At 45.5% G+C, this 20,654-nt stretch overlaps 1 protein-coding gene across 1 annotated transcript in view; it reads right to left on the bottom strand.

Annotated features, from left to right (window-relative positions):
• Positions 1-20,654, bottom strand: part of CHD1 (chromodomain helicase DNA binding protein 1) — a 1,592,763-nt gene that overhangs the window by 293,019 nt on the left and 1,279,090 nt on the right. The window contains exon 32 of the mRNA XM_078675438.1: positions 13,388-13,528. Within this exon, the coding sequence (XP_078531564.1) occupies positions 13,388-13,528 (141 nt within the window). The remainder of the gene's footprint in view (positions 1-13,387; positions 13,529-20,654) is intronic.

The following is a 20,654-nucleotide window of genomic DNA, read 5'->3' on the forward strand; positions in this document are numbered from 1 at the left end:
GAGAAGAGTTCCTGCGGCGGCCCCGGAGGCTGGGAGAGGCCGCCGCGATGGTAGAACCAGGCCGCGTTAGGCCTGAAGCCGAGGAAGCCGTTCTGCCGGCCTCACGTGACGGGGGCGCATCAAGCCACGCCCCCGCCGCGCTGTGATTGGCCGCGCGGCCGAGCCCCTGTCAAGCGAGCATCGGATTGGCTCTGGGGCTCGGCACACGCTATTGCTGCCCTGCTATTGGCCGCTAAGGCCCAGTCCCTCCTGTGTCACCTCCTGATTGGTTCCCGGGCCGGGGAGGTTGTGGAAGGCCCAGGAACTGCTTGTTGTCATCGGGGAGGGCTCCGAATGAGTCCGAGCCCCCCCCTGCCTGCCAGACATGCCGGAGGGCTCGAGAAGAAGCACAAGCCCTCCCGCATCGCCTGACCACGCCGCAAGGGCCTGGAAAGGCCGAAGGGAAAAGGTAAACCCCGGGGAGGAGGGCGGAAGGCCACAGTAGGCCCCAAGTTCGCCCCTCCCCTGGGGAACACTGTTGTTGGGCCCCGTTGGCCCAGATTATTCACAGAAGGCCCCTCGGAACTGGGCAGTAGCCCTTATTGACTTGGTCAGAACCCCCCAAGTTCATCATTTAGTGACTGGGCCCCAGTGGCCCCCATTAGCCCCACAAGAGGAGTTGTTTAGGCCCAATGAAATGGTTTACCTTTGATGGAAGGTGTTACTCCGACATAGGGAAGTGTTTTGCGTCTGCTAAGGAAAAGTTTCAGATGCATGAGCCAAGTTTAAATGTTTAATGAAATGCTCATCTTCAGCCTGATGCAGGGCTCATTGGGGCCTATGAAATCTTTGGTGCTGAGTAATGGAATGGTGGCCCTTCCCTACTGAAAGGTTTTATTTGTGCAAGCCCCGTCCTATAAGCTCATTCTTGCGACATGAAATGCTTATGCTTGCCTGTTGAAATATTTAGCCCTGCATAAGGGTCTGGTACTGTTTTCTCTAAAGGTGGCTTGATCCTTGATGAAACGTTTAAGGGGCCATTACTATTAAAAGAAATGCTTCAATTGATGTAAGGAGATGTGGCCTAATCTCTAAAGAGTAGGGCACTAGTGTTCCAATCTGGGAATTCCTGCTCATGTACGATTGCCTTACGGGTTCTTAGGCACAAAGCGTATATATATATATATATTTAATGGAAGGGTGAATCCCTGCTTGAGGGGAATGTTTATTCATACTTGCCTCAAATGACCTGATGCCATGATTATTCGGGCGTGACGAATTGGTATTCTTGCCTAGTGGAAGTGTTAATGTTACCTAACGAAATGCTCCTTCTCACCTTGGGCATGGTTTAGTCCAGGTTAATGAGATACTACCGGAAGCCTACAGTCATCTACTGAGATGTTCACTGCGGTGTAAGGAAACGTTATTTCTTTCCTGACAGGGTTATGGCGATATGCTGTGGTGATTAAAGAATCACACCCTTTACTCCTGCAGGGAAATGATTATTAAGAGGTGCTGCATTGATGTTGAAAGGGTCATGTTTACCTTATGGGGTGTTCCCTCTGATTGAGGACATGTTTTACTTTCTAATGACCTATTTACTCCTGATTAGGAAATGTTTGGGCTGTACCTAAGGAGAGGTTGCCTGATTCTCCCTAAAGTGTTTAGGCCTGCAAAGGAAGTTGTTGACTCCAGGTCTACAGTTATCTAAGGTACTGCTTACTGCGGGCTAAGGAAATGTCCTACACTGAATGAAATGTTTTATCCTTTAATGCACTGCTTATTCCTGCTGAAGGATATGTTTTAATCCTTGATTTGAATGAGAGAGACCCCTTAAACCAGGGGAATAGGGTACTTATTCAAAGTAAAATAGAGTGTTTCCCTTGGCACAATACATTCGTTAAGCCCACATATTAATTTTGAACACTTTGACATTTAAACAAGATAAAACAAACCAATACGTGTGTAAAAAACTTGTACAAATTTATTCTTATTGATAAAAACACAGAGAATCATATGTTAAGAAATATGGTAACACCATATTGCGAGTAAAACAAAGGAGAGAAAGAAAACCTTTTCCTCTGACAGTGTAAAATCAAACCCAACACAATATCACGAAAAGAATTAAACACAATATCCAACTGACAATGCACGATGAAATAATAGAATTATACTACAACACAACAGAGAGAGACACAGTGAGACAATACAGTTTTGTCATTGAAGCTATAGCACACCGGGTATATTAATCTCGGACTGGCAATTTTGGGCACATATACTTATTGCACTTTACAAAATTGACACGGTCACTCGGTTATGCAGTTTGTTTTGCGTCGACGCGTTTCGATGGCTTATTTCATTTTGTTGCCATCTTTTTCAAGACTGTTATGTTTGGTCTCTCTTTATCTGAGGCACTGGATGGTTGCCTTAAAATTTGGAAGGTCCTTTTATTGCATACTCAGGGAGGACTTCTGATTATCCTGCACATGCATGTTACAATGTAGGGTTATCCTTTATTCCTGCTGTGGAATTCCTTGTTGTTTATTCTTTTTCCGGTGGTAAAATCTTGCATCAAACGTGCAAAGGGGTTATCTGTATATGTTGTTGTTTGTTAGCGATAGCGCACTAATCGCAACTGCTGGATAGGGAGCCCCCACTTTGTTGTCACTTGGCTTGTGTCTTGCTCCTCATGTAGCAGAGTCTGTAAGGGAGTCGATACTTGGCTGCGCCCGAATCTTTTATTTTCTGTCTCTAGAAAGTCTGCAGCTATCGCGTCTCCACTCCCGACCGGCGTTTCTTGGTTATGCGTCCGATTTCCCCGTAGAAGTATGTTTTAATCCTGCCAAGGAGTTATAAGTAATGTTCACCCTTGTTGGGTGAGAGGTTAACTGCGTTACCTACTGAACAGGTTACTTACTGGATGACATGGTGATTTCTCCATACCTAGTGAAATGTTTTGCTCCTGTTTTAATGAGATGCTAATTCTTTCAAGAAATGTTCATCTTTAACTACTGAAATGCTAATTCTCTAATGAGATGTTATTGTAACAGGTTTCCTCGTCTTTTTTGTTCGAGAAAAAGATTAAAATTAATCTTTATACATGAAAAAAAACACATCATCAGATTTTTCAAAAATATACAGGAAATCACACTATTCGTGGGTGTCCAGTTTATCAAAAGTTGTCAAAAAGACGAGGAAACTGTTTTAAACATATGGTTTTATTAATTTTTTTATCAAATGTGCATTATCTATGATTGTATGAACTTTGAATAAAGTGTTTAAGTATTTTTAAATAAGTATAGTTGGTGAGGTCTTTATGCATGTATGTCTTCATTGTCTAAAGTACTGTGCAACGCAACAACTAGTTCGGAAACAGTGGGCTTCCTTGAGAGAGCAGGGTAAAACTGGGTAGAAGCCCAAGAGCTGGTCTTTCTTTGGACCTTTGTTTTTTCTTACACTATTCACTCCTGGTCCCTGATTGAACCTATAAGGAGTCCTCCCTTCTCTTTATTACTTAATTGATTATTGAACTGCCCCCTTTTCTCCCCTCCTATGAAATGCTTTGATGAGTAACTGATCCACAACCCCCCACAACCTATTCCCCGAAGAAATTGGAACAAAATTACCACCGACCAGCTCTTCACATCGCTTCACCAAAACCCTCCTGCCAAATCATCGGACCCAAACCAAGCAGCCACCAACCTCACACAATGTATCACCCACAGCGCCGACGAACTAGCACCCTTGAAAAACCATCAAATCAAGCAAGGTAGCAAAAAAGCCCCCTGGTTCAACGATAAACTTAAGAAATCCAAGAAGTTCTGCCGTACCCTCGAGAAAGCCTGGAGAAAAGACCCAACCTCTGACAACCTGGCCACCTTCAAGAACGCCACCCGCAAACACCACCAACTGATCCGATCCACCAAGAAATCAGCATTCAAGGATCGACTTGACAACAACGCCCAAAACAGCAAGGAACTATTCAACATCGTCAAAGAATTTACCAACCCTACCGCAGGCACCAACGACATCACTCCCTTCCAAGACCTATGCGACTCCCTATCCTCATTCTTTCACAACAAAATCGCCGACATACATAACAGCTTTGAAAACCAGTCAGACGACCAGTCCACTCCACCCACCCTCGAACCAAAACCACACTAACAACCTCTGCGCCTGGAACCCAATCACCACTGAAGACACCATCCGCCTGATGAACTCCATCCACTCAGGTTCGCCAACCGACCCATGTCCCCACCACATTTTCAACAAAGCAGACTCCATTATCGCACCACATCTCCGCGACGTCATCAACTGCTCCTTCAACTCCGCTACCTTCCCAGAAAGCTGGAAACACGCCAAACTCAGCGCCCTTCTGAAGAAACCCACAGCAGACCCCACTGAACTTAAGGACTACCGCCCCATCTCGCTCCTCCCATTCCCTGCCAAAGTCATCGAGAAGGCCGTCAACAGTCAGCTCGCCGCTTTCCTTGAATCCAACAAATCCCTCGACCCCTCACAGTCCGGCTTCCGAGCCAAACACAGCACTGAAACCGCCCTCATCGCGGCAACAGACGACATTCGAACTCTACTGGACAACGGAGAAACAGCCGCCCTCATCCTACTTGACCTCTCCGCAGCCTTCGACACAGTCTGTCATAGCACCCTCATACAACGCCTCAACAACGTCGGAATAGAAGGAATAGCATTGGACTGGATCATCTCATTCCTCGCCGGAAGAACCCAGAGAGTCCGCCTCCCCCCTTTTAGATCAGAGGCCACTGAAGTCATCTGCGGCGTACCACAAGGATCATCACTCAGTCCCACCCTCTTCAACGTATACATGAGTCCCCTCGCATCCATTGCGCGCCAACACAACCTCAACATCATCTCCTACGCAGACGACACCCAGCTGATCCTCTCCCTCACCAAAGATCCAAATACCGCCAAAACCAACTTACACGAAGGAATGAAAGAGGTAGCTGAGTGGATGAAGAACAGCCGTTTAAAACTAAACTCGGACAAAACGGAAGTCCTCATCTTAGGTTCATCCCCCTCTGCCTGGGACGACTCATGGTGGCCACCGGCCCTGGGAACCGCACCCATACCTACGGACCACACACGTAACCTGGGCTTCATCCTGGACTCTTCTCTCTCGATGACCAGACAAGTCAACGCCGTCTCATCATCATGCTTCAACATCCTACGCATGCTCAAAAAAATCTCCCGAGGGATCCCCACCGAAACAAGAAAAACAGTCACCCACGCACTGGTCACAAGCCGACTGGATTACGGAAACACCCTTTACGCCGGAACCACAGCCAAACTACAGAAAAAACTCCAACGCATCCAAAACGCCTCAGCCAGACTCATACTGGACATCCCCCGTCAAGCTCAAATTTCCGGTCACCTGGAAGACCTCCACTGGCTCCCCGTCAACAAGAGAATAACGTTCCGTCTCCTCACCCACGCACACAAAGCCCTCTACGACCCGAATGCCTCAACACGCGATTGTCCTTCTACACCCCCACCCGTCAACTACGATCGTCCAATCAAGCCCTCGCCACAATTCCGCGCATCCATAGATCCACCATGGGGGGGAAGATCCTTCTCCTACTTAGCGGCCAAAACCTGGAACTCTCTCCCCACCCACCTCCGCCTTACACAGAACCACCTCTCCTTCAGAAAACAACTAAAAACTTGGATATTCGATAAGTAAAGCACCCCCCCTCCCTCAAGCGCCTTGAGACCCTCTGGGTGAGTAGCGCGCTATACAAATTTCTGAACTTGAACTATCCTGTGATTTTCCACTCCTGAACCTTAATCTTATATAAAAGTTATTTGATTTTTAATCAAACACACTGGAGTGGCGTCAGTCATTGCGTGCCTTTTATTGTCTCGGTGGGTGTGTGCTGTGTAGTCACTTAACACCTAACCTTTCGGGTGCCTACCTGCTCGTGCCAGGCTACCCCCGGGGAACTGGTGACCCAGTTCCTACACATACGATGTAACCCAGACGCGTTTCGGCGGACGAGTCCGCCTTGCTCACTACATCTGGCATCACTCAGGCAAGTTGCATTTTATCGTGTAACACTCGAGACATAAAGCAAAAGTGAATTGTCATAGCAACTGAGAAGGTGATGAAGGACATAGAAGAGTTTCAGTAAACGTGCAAGTCATCGCACAATATTATATAAAAAAAAATTAATAAATGAAATAAACAATACTATCCACCTCCAGCTACATACCATAATTGGGGAAAGTATTTGTTATATAATCACAAATAGGAGAACGACTATGGCAAAATTAATAGAAATGAATAAAATACACCCAACAATTGAAATACATACTATGTACTTATACAAGTGCGAGGTTGTGTGAAATTGGACCCTTGTGAAGAACAACCTGTTGTGTCCGTCACTCGCCATATAAATAAAAGGCTATGTCCCATACACACTAAAAGTCTAGTACTAGTATTATGTGCCTAAGGATGAGATGCTAGTGCGTGTTTCCCTAAATCTTTGTCTTGTCACTGGGTTGTGGGGTCTAGTGCGCTTGCGTGTTGGTTGAACCCAAGTGGACCAGAAGGTTGGTGTCGCTATATTCGAATAATAATACATGCCCTATGTCAGTTCTTTTTCCCTGCCGCTCGGTGGACTGGTATGTAGTTGCTATTGGTGTGCTTAGAAGATCTAAGGGTTATGTGAAAAGGATGTTTGAACAAAGAGAATGGTCTGTGTGTGAGGTAAACGAGTGAGGATTAAAAAATTGTGAAAGAGGAGTGAGTCAGATGTTGAAAGGATTGAATTAAGAAAAGGAGTGGGCAGTTGGCGCAATCTTTGCGTTACTTCAATGTTTCAATAAAGGTGTACACTCATGGCTTCATCAGCGTTCATGCCGTTAGGGATTTTGCAATCTAACAAGATTATATATCTGGATTCAAGTTGGCTTAACGCTAGTTGTCTAATGCCCCCTCTGATATGTATATGTATATATGTATATATATATATATGTAAATATGTATATATGTATATATATATATATATATATGTATATATGTATATATATGTATATATATATATATATATATATATATATATATATATATATATATATATATATACACACACACACATATTCTTTATTTGTAACCACCACAAAAACAAAAGACTCTTTCCAAGGGTTAGAAAGAGACTTACCTTAATGGAAAAGATCGCAAAGTATTCCTGGCCCACCGCAGCATATGCATCTTGTGCGGATTCCAGGCTATAGTGCTGCATGAAGGTATGAGTGGTACTCCAGGGTGCAGTACAACATATATTTTCTAACGTCACCCATGTGAAGAGGTCCGCTGAGGATGCAAATGCTCTGGTAGAGTGAGCTTTTGCTACACTTTTCAAAGGCTTGTTGGCTTTGATATGACAGAATTGGATCGCAGCCGATATCCATCTTGCTATAGTGGCTTATGTTATTGCGCTCCCTTCTATGCCTTGGCCATAGGCAAGAAGTAATTGATCCGTTTTTCGAATTTACTTTGTTCTCTGCAGCTAGAACTTGAGGCAGCGTTTGACATCCAGTGCATGAGGCGCCTGCTCTGCAGGCGTTGATGGTTGCGGAAAATAGGACCGGAGTATAACCGGCTTATTGAGGTGGAGCTGAGAAGGCACTTTAGGGATAAATGTGGGATTAGTCCTTAGAATCACAGCATTCTTCTTAAATATTAAAAAAGGGTTTCCTAATTGTGAAAGCCTGGATTTCACTTACCGTCCTGGCTGATGTTAAGGCCAAAAGAAGGGCGACATTCCATGTGAGGTATTTGAGTTCAGCTTTATGAATGGGTTCAAATGGTCTTTTCATGAGTTGTGCAAGGACCACATTTAGGTTCCATTCCAGTGGAGATGCTCGCACCGGAGGGTAAGCACGGAACAGCCCCTTCATGAATTGTTTGATACGGCTTAAAGCACAAAGAGAAGTGCCTCTGGAAGCTATTCTATTGCGAGAGATGGAAGCCAGATGCACCTTAACCGAAGAGAAGGCTAAAGCTGATTTTGCCGAAGAGAGAAGATATGGTAAAATCTGTAGTGGGGATATTGAAATAGATGCAGTTCATTTCTTTGGCACCAGACACAGAATCTCTTCCATTTAAGTTTATATGTCTTGTTGGTGCTTTCCGCTCTAGATTTTGAGGGAATATCTCTACATTCTTGAGAAATGCTCATGTCTTTAAACTCGAACAATTCAGGAGCCAGGTGTGTAAATGGAGCGACTCCATATTCGGAAGAGGCACTTGACTGTTGTACCGGGACAAAAGAGGAGGAAACATTTGCAGTCTAATAGGTCTGGTTTCTGAGAGGTGAAGAAGTTCCGGAAACCAATGTTGCCTGGGCCACCTGGGCGCATAGAGAATCAGGCGACATCCTTCCAGCTTCATTTTGGTCAGTACTCTGGGAATCAATGGGATGGGAGGAAAAGCGTAGGCATATATCCCTGACCATTGCATCGAAAGGCATTGACCTGGGACCCCGGGAGGGAGAACCTGCTGGCATAGGACCAGCATTTGGTGTTGATGTTTGTGGCAAACAGGTTTAGAGCTGGTTTTCCTCAGAGTGAATACTCCATCCAAATGGAATTGATTGAGTCCCCATTTGTGGCAATTGTCTGTACCTCTGCTGAGAGCATCGGCCATCCTGTTGTGTAAACCTGTAACATGCTCGGCTCAGAGAGATCCTGTATTCTGTTGCCCAACTCCACAGTTCCTGCGCTTCTAGAGACAGCGTGAGAGATTTTGTTCCTCCCTGTTTGTTTACGTAGAACATACTGGTTGTGTTGTCCGTACAGACCAGTACGTAGGCGTCTGCTATCCTCGGCAGGAAAGCCTGTAAGGAGAGGAATATGGTCTTCAACTCCAGGCTGTTGATATGACTTGGTTTTTGAAAATTGGCCCATTTGCCTTGAATTTGAAGTTCCTACAAATGGCCTCCCCAGCCCTCAATGGAGGCATCCGCTGTCAAGATGAAATCTGGTATGTCTTGTAAGAAAGTCAACCCTTTTGAAAGGTTCGGGGTTTGATAGTTGGAGGTTTTTGTACGAACTGTGTGAGTGAAGGCGATCAAATCCAATACCCAACGGTCCGATAATATACTCACCCATTGCTGGAGGAAACTGGATATCTTTGCACCCACAGGACGGGAAAGTGAGGGGGAAGCTGGTAAGCTGGTAAAATCACTGTTTTCTTCCATTGTCCCTGCCTTAGGTCAATATTCTCTTTCGGCCCCCTTGGTGAGAGAAACGATCTGTAGCCGGCTGACGGTAGGCAGCAGGTTGGTAGGAAAGCCTACATTGTGTCTGGTAGGGCTGGCATTGTTGCGCCCTTTGGTAGTTTCCTCTGAAAGTGGAAAAATCACATCCTTTTGCCCCTCTGAATGGTATCTTCCTGTATTCCTGGGAAGGATTTAGCAGCATCTGTGTTCTTTTTGATGGATAGAACCGCCTCATCTATATGTATGGCAAATAAGGTGTCCCCATCAAATGCCATATCCAGGACTTTTGGCTGGACCTCTGGTCTAAATGTGTTTGCTTTTAACCACCCTTGACATCTTAATACAGCTGCCCCAGCCAGTTGGCGGAACCCCGTGTTGGCTATGCCCATAGCGCAATCGATTGTCCCTGAGGCTGCCTGTTCTCCTTGTATGAGGATCTTTCTGGCTTCCTGCTTTCTGTCCTCAGGAATAAGGTCTAGTAGAGAAGCCATATCAGACCAAATTTGTCTATCATAGCGTCCGATGCTAGCCAAAGCGTTGGCTGCCTTAATAGTAGTCGAAGCCATGGTGCAGAAACGCTTTCCCATAATGTCAAGCTTGCGCCCTTCTTTGTCCAGAGGAGTGGAGATCGGGGTGGCTGAGCTCTTAGATCTGCTTGGTGCCGCCTGTGAAATAACAGAATCCGGTTTCGGATGGCCTGTCCGACAAGAAGGGGAATTTACTGGGGCTCTGTTCTTTTTCTCTATGCGAGAAAGCACTGGTGGTATTGTTTCCGGGGTCATCATTATCTTTACGCCCTATTACCAAATGTAGTCAATAACTGGAATTGTGCGCATTGACTTTCTAGCTTCCTCTTTATAGTCTTACAGGAAGCAGTCTGTACGTTTGATTTCCACGGGGAGATGGAATCTATTAGCAGCCCTCTACATTAAGTTGTGGAAACTCCCTATGTCTTCTGGCGGGGAATCCGCTGGATGGTGTGACGGAGGGGAAGGAGTTGGAATAATGTAGTTCATCCAAGGGTCAGCAGCTGGATCTGGGATTTCGCCTTCTTCTTGCTCTTCGTCTGAAGAGAAAGGGTCGACCGGATCAGCCTCTTGTGGTACTGTAGGTGTTGCTGGTGAACTCGGTTTCTCAAGGATTTGCGTTTGCGCCGGTAGTTCCTTGGGAATATCTTGAGATGGAAATCTTTGCTTGTAATCTGCTAGCATAGCTTGAAGATCTTGAATTAAGGTTGGCTGAAGATGAGCCATCTCTCTAGGGCGATGTTGTCGATATTCGTAATGTTGATAATGACGTGGAGGTGCCAGAAATGGTTGGTAGTACTGCTGGTCCTCGTAGTCATCGCCAAAATCCTGGCACTTTCATTGCAACTCCGAAGTACTGTGTGCTGCTCCGTACATACCAACCTCTTCATCAGACTCCTGAAGGTCCATAAGGTGCGACGGAGGCAACGGGAAGATTTTACTAAAAGCTGACATTTCAGGATGAAAATATTTCTTAGTCACCCTAATCATCGCCACCGGCAACAGGCTTCTGTCTACAGCCTGTCATCGTCGATGGAATCATCGTCAACGGTATCGCAGTCGATGGTGTTGCCATCGATGGTCTAGTCAATATTGTCGTCGCTGAACCTGCTGTGTCGTTGTCAGCAACAGAAGTGGTATCTTCGACTGCTTCATCACTAGAATTCTCACCGACTGCAAAGACGGGCAGAGGACGGTGTGGGTTTGGAGATGGCCATGGTCATCATCGTGCTTGATGTCTACTGGGCCGACGGTGTAATAGTATAACTTGCAGTCATTGATGACCCATTGGCTATCATCGACGGTGTCATTGTCGATGGTGATTTTTCAATCCTGTTCTTTCCAGGATCAGATAAAGAGGCTCTGTGTTGCTTCTTTTCTTTCCTCAAAGGGGGAGTGGAAACAGAAGAAGAAGGCACAGAGGAGACTTTAGAATGTTTCTCATATCTTGAGCATTTACTTTTTTGAGAGGGTTTAAGGTGTTTCCTTCCCTCCCTAGAGTCTTTCTCTTCAGACCTTGCTCTTTTATGAGGTCTAAGTGAACTATCACTGTCCTTGTCCAATGATTTGTGGTGCTTAATGGACTGTAACCACAGAAGCAGCCTCCCTTCTCCGCCTCTTATAGTCTTAAAAGAGAAAGTGCAAAAGAGTTTGCACTGTTTTACCTCATGGGCTGGATGGCGGCAGTAAATGCAGTCCTTGTGAGGATCATCAACATGAACTCTTTTCTTGCCACAGGTCTTGCACAGCCTAAAGAGTCCTTTCTTATCAGTAATGATGAGTAGGAATTTTTAAGAAAAGACCTGAAACTCAGTAGAACTCAGGGAGACTCCCTTCACACACGACATGCGGTGAAAATCTGAGGGAAACTGCCTCTGCTGGGAAGGTTCTAGAGGGTGCTAGCAGCTGATTGGCTGCATTCAACATTTAATCCTTTTTTTTTTTTAAAAAAAAGGACATAGAAAGGCTATACAGAATATGGCTAATGGCCATTATAGCCTATGGCATTATTTGAATACTGCTTGATTATTATACCGTGGGACTCCCATCTCAACGACGGGGAATGATTCAGGCACATGAATCTATGAAAGATACCCGAATACTGAATAACCACTGTTTTTTTTGTGTCTGGTGGCCAGTAATCCAGTGGTGACAGGACGTCTGCTGAACCAAAGAAGACTTTGAGGAATGTCGACCCTTATGGCCTAAGTTGTCACACCTGGACCAAGGAGTAACCCCAGGAAGACCCCCGACGCACAGAATCTTTAACATCCTGTATCCCTTGCATCAGGATGACAGCAAAGAAGTCAATGGCAAGGGAGCACGGACACTCAAACTGAACTGGAGACTGCTTTTATTGCCAAGCTAACCGTTTCTTCTGATATTGTTGGTCACGCTGACTGGGCTCTGGAGCAGCTCTGTCAACTGTTGGAGTGGGATTGTGCCTTCGACATGCAACGGGACTTGCAACAGTCCCAGCACGGAGTAGGCTTATTCTTGGTGACAAGGTTTCATGATCATTGATGGCCTTTGGGGTTTTCAATGCACAGTTTAGCAGGTCTGGGAGTTGTGGCTCGACCACAGACACCAGAGGCACACCTGGTGGGGATCCGTCACAGACATCTGTTCGCAAGTCACTACCGGGCTTGCAACCTGTAGTTTTAGGGTGTGAGATCCCTTGCACACAGTGTATTTTGGAGAAAAAACATCCAAATAAAGAGAGATGAGTAAAAGCTCCAGATCACTGTCTGGTGGGGGAAAGAAAGGTACTGACATTAGCTCTCAACAGTGGTGCCATTATAGGCTCCACACTGGAGTGGGACGACATTTGTGTGGAGCCACCTCAGGCGTGCCAACTTCTGGCATGCAGAGGTACTTCAAAAAAGCTTTCTGATTCAGTCGGACGCCTAGGGAATATTAAAAAAGTGAGGAATCTGTTATAAGTCGATCAGAAAGGCATACTAACACAAAAGTCCTATCAGGAGTAAAAGAAAGATAAGTAATCATTGTAAGATATGAATTCAAACCTCCCTTCGTAATACTTCTCTGGCTCCCTGTCCGGTCTAATTCTTAACCTAAAATTTCCTCCCACCCTTTCCCCTGTCCTCCTAGAAGTACACCTATTTTCTCTTTGTAAGGTACCTAAGGGAGGGCCCCCCTCACATTCTAGACTTCCAACCTGATGCATATTACTTAAATTCTCCATCCCATACCGTTTGCTCTGGTACTACAACCCATCATTTTAGTTCACTATGAAATACCGATAACTCTTCTGAATACCAAGCACAAGCTTGAGAAAAACGGCACACCACTGCATAGTTTGAGTAAGATGAAGGACCCAGATCTCACATGAGTGTGAGGAGTATACAATGGCCTGCATAGTGATCGACCTATGTGAAAGATCCACAGTCTACATCATTCCTAAAGTAATTACTGATATTTTGTAAAATGTTTAAAAATCACTATAGCTTAAATAAACGTTTCAAGAAGAGTTAAACTGAAATCCCCAAAAACGACTTAGATGTTCAAAAATAATTATACAGAAATTTATGCTAAACACTTTACTGCTGTACACACAAATAAAAATTAAAGAGAACATAATGAATCTACAGCACTACTTACAACACTGAACGTTTTCTGGTCAAGTTCTTCCGATTCTTCGGAGATCGGAACGGGATCGCTACTTGCTGTGATATGAACAGGTGTTTCGGCAAGGATGGTTCTTTTAGTTTTTTCTTTGTTTTCTTGTTTAATGTCACTTAGCTATCGATAACAGGTATGGCAGAATAGGGGAAGAGAAGACAAAAAATAATTAACTTTAGCCAAAAGTGATAAATACTTCAAGTTCAAAAATGGTTTTACTCTTAAAAAAGCTCTAACCATTTAATTTACTTGCAATGAAATTGTGTGGCTGTTTAGTATTGTATCTACAGTATCACATCTCCCATTGAATGTTTTTAAATACCAATTTGGATTTTTTTCACATTAAGTAAAGCTGTCTCAGTCTTCACATCATGGGGCATCTGATGAGGCTACACACAAAAAACTTTTTGTAGCTCTAATAATGAAGAAAAGTGCAGTTCACACTTGTGAGGAAATTAGGTGTATTAAATTGTGTGGATGTGTGAGCTCACTGTGAAATACACTTACTGACCCTTATAGGAGTAGTAAGTTTTGTTTGTCAAACCTTTATCTAAACCTTGGGTAGCTGTGGCTCTGAGCAGTCAGGCTTATTACACAAAGAAACAAGAGTAAAACACTTCAACAGTACCAAAACAATTGCTGAAGAAATACCTGAGACTCTCATGATATCTGACACCAATTTACAACACTCATGATATCTGACACCAATTTATACAAATAGACTATTTTTAAACACTAAAATGAAAACAAGCATTTACAATGCAATGGTCTCGGCATTATTAAAGGTAGAGCTATTGGCATTGCTCATGACTTTTTTTTCTAAATCCTAAATAAATCATTTACATTGCCAATAGCTTAATCGTTAAATAAATGGCATTGTCATTTACAATGCCAATAGCTTAATCCCTCGCATATGCATGACCTATTGCATTTACACCCACACAGAGCCACACACAGAGCCACCCACACAGAGTCATTCACCTAGAGCCACCAACACACACACAGCCACCTACACAGAGCCACCCTCACACAGACAGAGCCACCCACACATAGAGCCACCTACAAAAAACGCTATCCACACAGAGCCCCACACACAGAGCCCCCCACACACACAGCCCCACACACACACACACACACAGCCCCACACACACACACACAGCCCCACACACACACACAGCCCCACACACACACACAGCCCCACACACACACAGCCACACACACACAGAGCCCCCCCCACACACACACAGAGCCCCCCACACACACACAGAGCCCCCCCACACACACACAGAGCCCCCCCCACACACACACAGAGCCCCCCCCCCACACACACACAGAGCCCCCCCCCCCCCACACACAGTACTGCCACTTCTCACGGGAATCGTAATATTTTTAATTGGAGAGTACCAGCACTTTTCAGAAACAAACTGGTACTCTTTGTCCATCTTTTGTGGTAACCGGATTTGTGGTTAGCCTTAATTTTTAAAAATGCTGCCAATAACCCTATCCTGGTAGCCTGCTTCCCTCCAACGAGATCACTTTAGGTTACTGGGTCCCTACAGGACTGGTTTGGCTGAGGAATAGGGTAATGCATTGGGCTTGTTGTTTGGTTTAAATTCAAAGCGGAATCTACTATAACCATTTTAGGGTTTTGGTTTATATTTGTCAATCTACTCAAAAGTGAAGGGAATCACACCTGATTGACTAAAGAACAAAGACTTTGCCTTGGGAGTTAGCCTGGTATATAAGGATTGCAATATCACCCATTCCACTACCTGAACAGCAGAATCAGCATGGACATATAGTAGACAGTCAATCAGATTGGAAAGTACAGAGTGACTTCCATTTTCTCAGATTGCCTCATATTGAGTCATCACTTTATAAAACAATCCAACAGGAAAACAAACCTGGCAGAAAAACAAAAGAGAAACAACCAGCTCCTGTTTCACATAGAGGTAGAGACATAAACGCACAATCTGCATGCCGTTACAGATGCCACCACCAAACATGCAGCTGATGCCAGCTGCCCTGCGTCCAACTCTGTATGCAGTAGAGAAACAGAGGTAGGTGGAACGCATGAACTAGTCAGTACCTGTGAATATCATTCTAGTCAAAAGCATTGCTAAAAACCTGCTAACACTGGGCCTCCATTGGTCATGACGGAGGAACCATGGACATGCATGGTTTGTCAACAAGCATAACAATGTGTGTTAAGCCACAGATCAGCAGGTTGATGAATCCTGCCTGGCCCAAACACTTCAAGGACCGCTCTTTGACATACTTGCTGCCTCCATGATGTAGGTCTCATGAATACCCTGCTATAACAGGGGGCTTCTACACTCCTGCACCTGACAACTGGACTGTCACTGAGCCTTGCCAAGTAGAGAGGCTAACCAAAGGAGGAATGACTGACTGGGAAGAGAGAATAACAGAGCAGGGAGAAGGGAGGGAACAGGAAGGGGATGGAGGGAGCAAAGAGGCAGGGGATGATGACGAAGGAGAGAAACTGAAGGAATGAAGGGGGGAGAACAATTGATGACAAAGAAAGGAAGTGCGACAAAAAGATGGAAGGCAAAAGGGAGACAAAAAGGAGATAGAGAAACAAGGCAAACATTGTAAAAGACGGAAATAAAATAGAGGGAGAATAGGGTTGAGGGAGAGAAAGGAGGAGGCAGAGAAAGAAAAGGGGTATTTAAATTATCAGCGAGTAAAGGCAGTGGATTGAGCGAAAGAGTAGGAGATGGCGGGTGGAGAGGGAAGAGTGGTGGAGACTGGATGTCCGGAGAAAGCAAATCGGCGCGGAGAAGCGAAGAGAAAGCTCCCCGGGGACCCGCCAGTGCCAGCCTGATTGCAAGCGGCACGGAGAGAGCAGAACAGGCTCGCAGAGCCACCTCCGTGTCTGGCAAGCATAACAATGTATGTTAAGCCACAGATCAGCAGGTTGATGAATCCTGCCCGGCCCAAACATTTCAAGGACCGTTCTTTGACAAACATGCTGCCTCCATGATGTAGGTCTCATGAATACCCTGCTATAACAGGGTGCTTCTACACTCCTGCACCTGAAAACTGGACTGTCACTGAGCCTTGCCACGGAGAGAGGCTAACCAAAGGAGGAATGGCTGACTGGGAAGGGAGAATAACAGAAGCAGGGAGAAAGGAGGGAACAAGAAGGGGATGGAGGGAGCAAAGAGGCAGGGGATGATGACGAAGGAGAGAAACTGAAGTAATGAAGGGGGGAGAACAATGGATGACAAAGAAAGGAAGTGCGACAAAAAGATGGAAGGCAAAAGGGAGACAAAAAGGAGATAGAGAAACAAGGCAAACATTGTAAAAGACGGAAATAAAATAGAGGGAAAATAGGGTTGAGGGAGAGAAAGGAGGAGGCAGAGAAAGAAAAGGGGTATTTAAATTATCAGCGAGTAAAGGCAGTGGATTGAGCGAAAGAGTAGGAGATGGCGGGTGGAGAGGGAAGAGTGGTGGAGACTGGATGTCCGGAGAAAGCAAATCGGCGCGGAGAACCGAAGAGAAAGCTCCCCTGGGACCCGCCAGCGCCAGCCTGATTGCAAGCGGCGCGGAGAGAGCAGAACAGGCTAGCAGAGCCACCTCTGTGTCTGGCCAGCCGAGGCCGGGCACGGAGGAGGGGCTGGCAGAAGCCCTGGTCAGCCTGGTGCTGAGCAGGTGACGAGGCTTGGCATGGTTGGTGGGCATATGGGAGGGGAGGGCAGCCGGGGCTACTGCTGTGCCTAAGCAAACCTGGCCGGGGAACACAAACTGTTAAATAGGCCCCAGTGCGGGTTCACATTAGGGCGCAGGCCGCAGGGACACGCCGGCGTCTACTGCCTATGACGCAGGAAGGTGATCAAGAAGAAACAAATGGGGGCCGAAAGAAGGCAACACAAATAATTGTTAAGGTCATGGAGCGCTTGAAGGCCAGGTGCTGCTGTTTACAGACTTGCTGCAGCTTTAAGACCCTCCTTTTCAAGCGATACAAAGGCGAGCTTTCATGAAATCAGAAAAAAAAACAGAACGGCTGCTGCAGGCAGGCGAACAGCAGGAGAAATTCCACTTCCACGAAAAAAAAGTCAGTGGCCTAGAAGTTTCAAGCTGGCATCAACGCGGGCACGGAGGATGCCAAATCTGCCACTGATCGACTGCCTCCGGGCACCCCTCCCAATCTCTTTCCTCACGCTGTCAAGTTACTGCAACTGGCATTGATTAAACAAGCAGCGGCTGCGCGGGGGACTGAAAGGCATACTCACCCAGTACCAGACAGACCACATCCAGCCGCACAGCGCCAAAATTTTCGGAATCGGGGGCGTGTTTTTTTGGGTGTTGAGTGACGGATGATGTCACAGAGCCAAAGAAACGAAAAAACACGCCCCCGAATCTGAAAGAGACGGGGTTTTATTGGAGTGACTCCCTTCTCCTCCAATGGTTGGCCTCCGTTTAGGAAGCCAGCCAATGGAGGAGAATGGAGGAGAGAGGCGGGTTCAAGCCCCCTAACTCTAAAACATTAAATCTTCGGGACTCCGCCCTCACTGCTTCGCAGTGAGAGCGACGGTCCCTCGACCGAATGATCCACTGGAGGATTCCGGGGGTAAATAGCAATTACAAGGTATAGTACATATGCACTTTTTCTTTTAACCGCGAACAAGAATTGGAAATTCAACAAATTAGAAACTTTCTCAAGAAAAACTTCAGCAAGTATCAATGCGGTCACAGAGTTATTTCAGGCAATGACTCAGAGGAAGAAGCAGTCTTCAGTCAGTTCCAGGCACTTTTATCTTTTTGCCATAGAGTACTATGGAAGTGGTATTGATGGAAGGGATACAGGATGCTGAAGATGCTCAAGAATCCTGTGGATGTGGTGTGGTCAAAAGGGATTAACCTAAGGCTACTCCTCGGTCCACGGGCTCCCAGGTTCAGAAGACTTTGGGTCCTTGTTTCTGCACGGAGCAAAGGAGCGGTGATAAGAAGATCTGGGCAACCAACCCATCCTTGAAGCCTTCTTCTGCTGTTGTGGCCCTGTGCTGCGAATAGGTCCGCTAATAATCCTTGGATTCTTGCTTGAGCTTAACTCTGGAACGACTTCTCCACAGGCAGGACACAGCAGGCACAGTATCTTCTCCTCTGCTGGCCAACAGGTTTAGCAGGTGCAGTTCATGAAAATGCAGCCTCTCTTCACTGGCTCCTTGGTGCAGCAGGGCAGTCCTTCTTTGGTCTTCTTTAGTCTGTCGAGATCTGGCTTTCAGGAGACCCCTTTTTATGCTCAGATAATTCACTCGGAGTAGGAAGCGGGCAGTAGCCTATGAGCTACTAGGTTCCCTCCCTTCTGATGACCACTTCCTGCGGTGTGCGGCATCTGACTATCCCAGAGTGCACTATTGGCCTAGACTCAAGATAGCAGCCTCTAAAGCTAAATAGGTCATCTCTGGGGTGTGGCTACCTTTCGGGTACACGCTAATGGGAAAACGTTTTTGGCAACTGTCTTCCCCTCTCTGTCCCTACTGCCTGCCGGTCTACCCCGACAATAGAGCAGCCCCTACCAAATGTGCTGAATATTGTCCTTCAAAGGCGGCTTATCCTTTAAAGTTTGCATTTGAGCTAACACCCATGAGGCTTCCAGCCAGAGAGAGGTAATACCTCTTCCTCACACAGGCTTGATTGTGCTCTTTCCTGGGAGTCATTCACACGTCTCCCCAGGAGGGCAGTAGGTTGTCTGTGAGGACCTTCTTTGTGTGCAACCATTAAAAGGCATGGGATACCTTGGGCAACTAAAGAGGCAACTTCTAAAGTAGCACTTTGCCCACTTGTGACATTAAATTCAATTACAGCACTAAATCTCAAGAATCACCTTGTCCAGGCTGCCATGACATCAGTTAAATCACCCGGAACACTGGTGGAACATTGTGGCCTACCCCCAGCCACTGGGCATTTCAAATGCAGTAGCTGTAGTTTATGCCCTTTTTCTATAGAATCCAAAACATTTGTACATAACATTGTGGGACCCCTTAAAAGGTTTTTCAACAGCAATACTTCAAATGTGATTTATCCAATAATATGTCCATGAAGTACACCTTAGATTGGATAAATCCCCCAAAAATGTGTGAACAAATTTGTCAAAACCATGGCAGTATCCACTGTAAGGTCCCAACGGCTCTTTTAGTAGAGCTTTCTTAAGCGAGGGCCAAGCAGAAAATGATATCCAATGGCAAGTGATTAGTGTCCTCAGAGAACCTGAAAGAGGAGGGAATATGGAACAATTGCTTAATAAAGAAGAATTAAGATGGATTCTGAAAATGAACACAATGAAAACCGGGCTAAACGACAGGAGGAATAGACTAATTTAATTACAACTGGCACATAGACATTTTCCCTTAACCTAATGGACTGGATGTTGCTTGGAATTTTCTATATGTGCTTGCCTGGTAGTCCCCAGGGGTCTCATCAGTTTTCCGTCAATTGTGTACATTGCAGCAATTCAGTGTAACACCTTTTTTGATTTCATTTGTGATTATTGTACTTGTTATTTTTCATAATACCATTTTCTTTCTCTTTCGCCATTCATCTATATATTTTCCAATTATTTTCCTTACTTTCAGCACCTTTTCAAAGATGGCAGCCACTAGACACAGGATCTCCTTTTGTATTCTTTGGGCTGCCCATTTTCGTGACTCGGTGTCCATATTTAGGGCAGTCCTTCCTTTATTTTTATTACTCTGGAGAAACAGCCACCTTTTGGAGCACACCCAGGCGACTTTACTCAGCTCTCCTTTCAAGTAGTATTGTCTGCTATCCAGGAAGATAATGCAATACTGCTCTTGATGCCGGTTCACATTTTAGATGCAGCCCACTCTGCACCGTTCACATTACCAGGTATGTGCCCTTTAAATAGAGCATTCATTCTTTCAGTTTCTCTACCAGTTGATTTTTTTTTTTTACTGACATTGCGTTCTTGCATCTCACTTTAGAACGCCCTGGACCCCATCCGTACTACACTGGCAGTTATTCAACAACTTTTTGAGTATATACAATCCTTGAACAGGTAACCTTGAGACTTGAGATTTACTCTAATTGCATTCAGTATGTCCCCCTCCATTTTTTCCAGCATTTTGGCTGAGATCTTGGGCATTTTGAATATATAAGTGTAGCTGAATAGTGCCCACTGGGGCATTCAGCAATGTTTGATTAGAACCCTGTTAATATCCACTCATTGTATACCTCGGAATCCCCTACTATGGCTTTTTCT

Source organism: Lissotriton helveticus, chromosome 2_1, assembly GCF_964261635.1.
Source record: "Lissotriton helveticus chromosome 2_1, aLisHel1.1, whole genome shotgun sequence".
Taxonomy (NCBI): domain Eukaryota; kingdom Metazoa; phylum Chordata; class Amphibia; order Caudata; family Salamandridae; genus Lissotriton; species Lissotriton helveticus.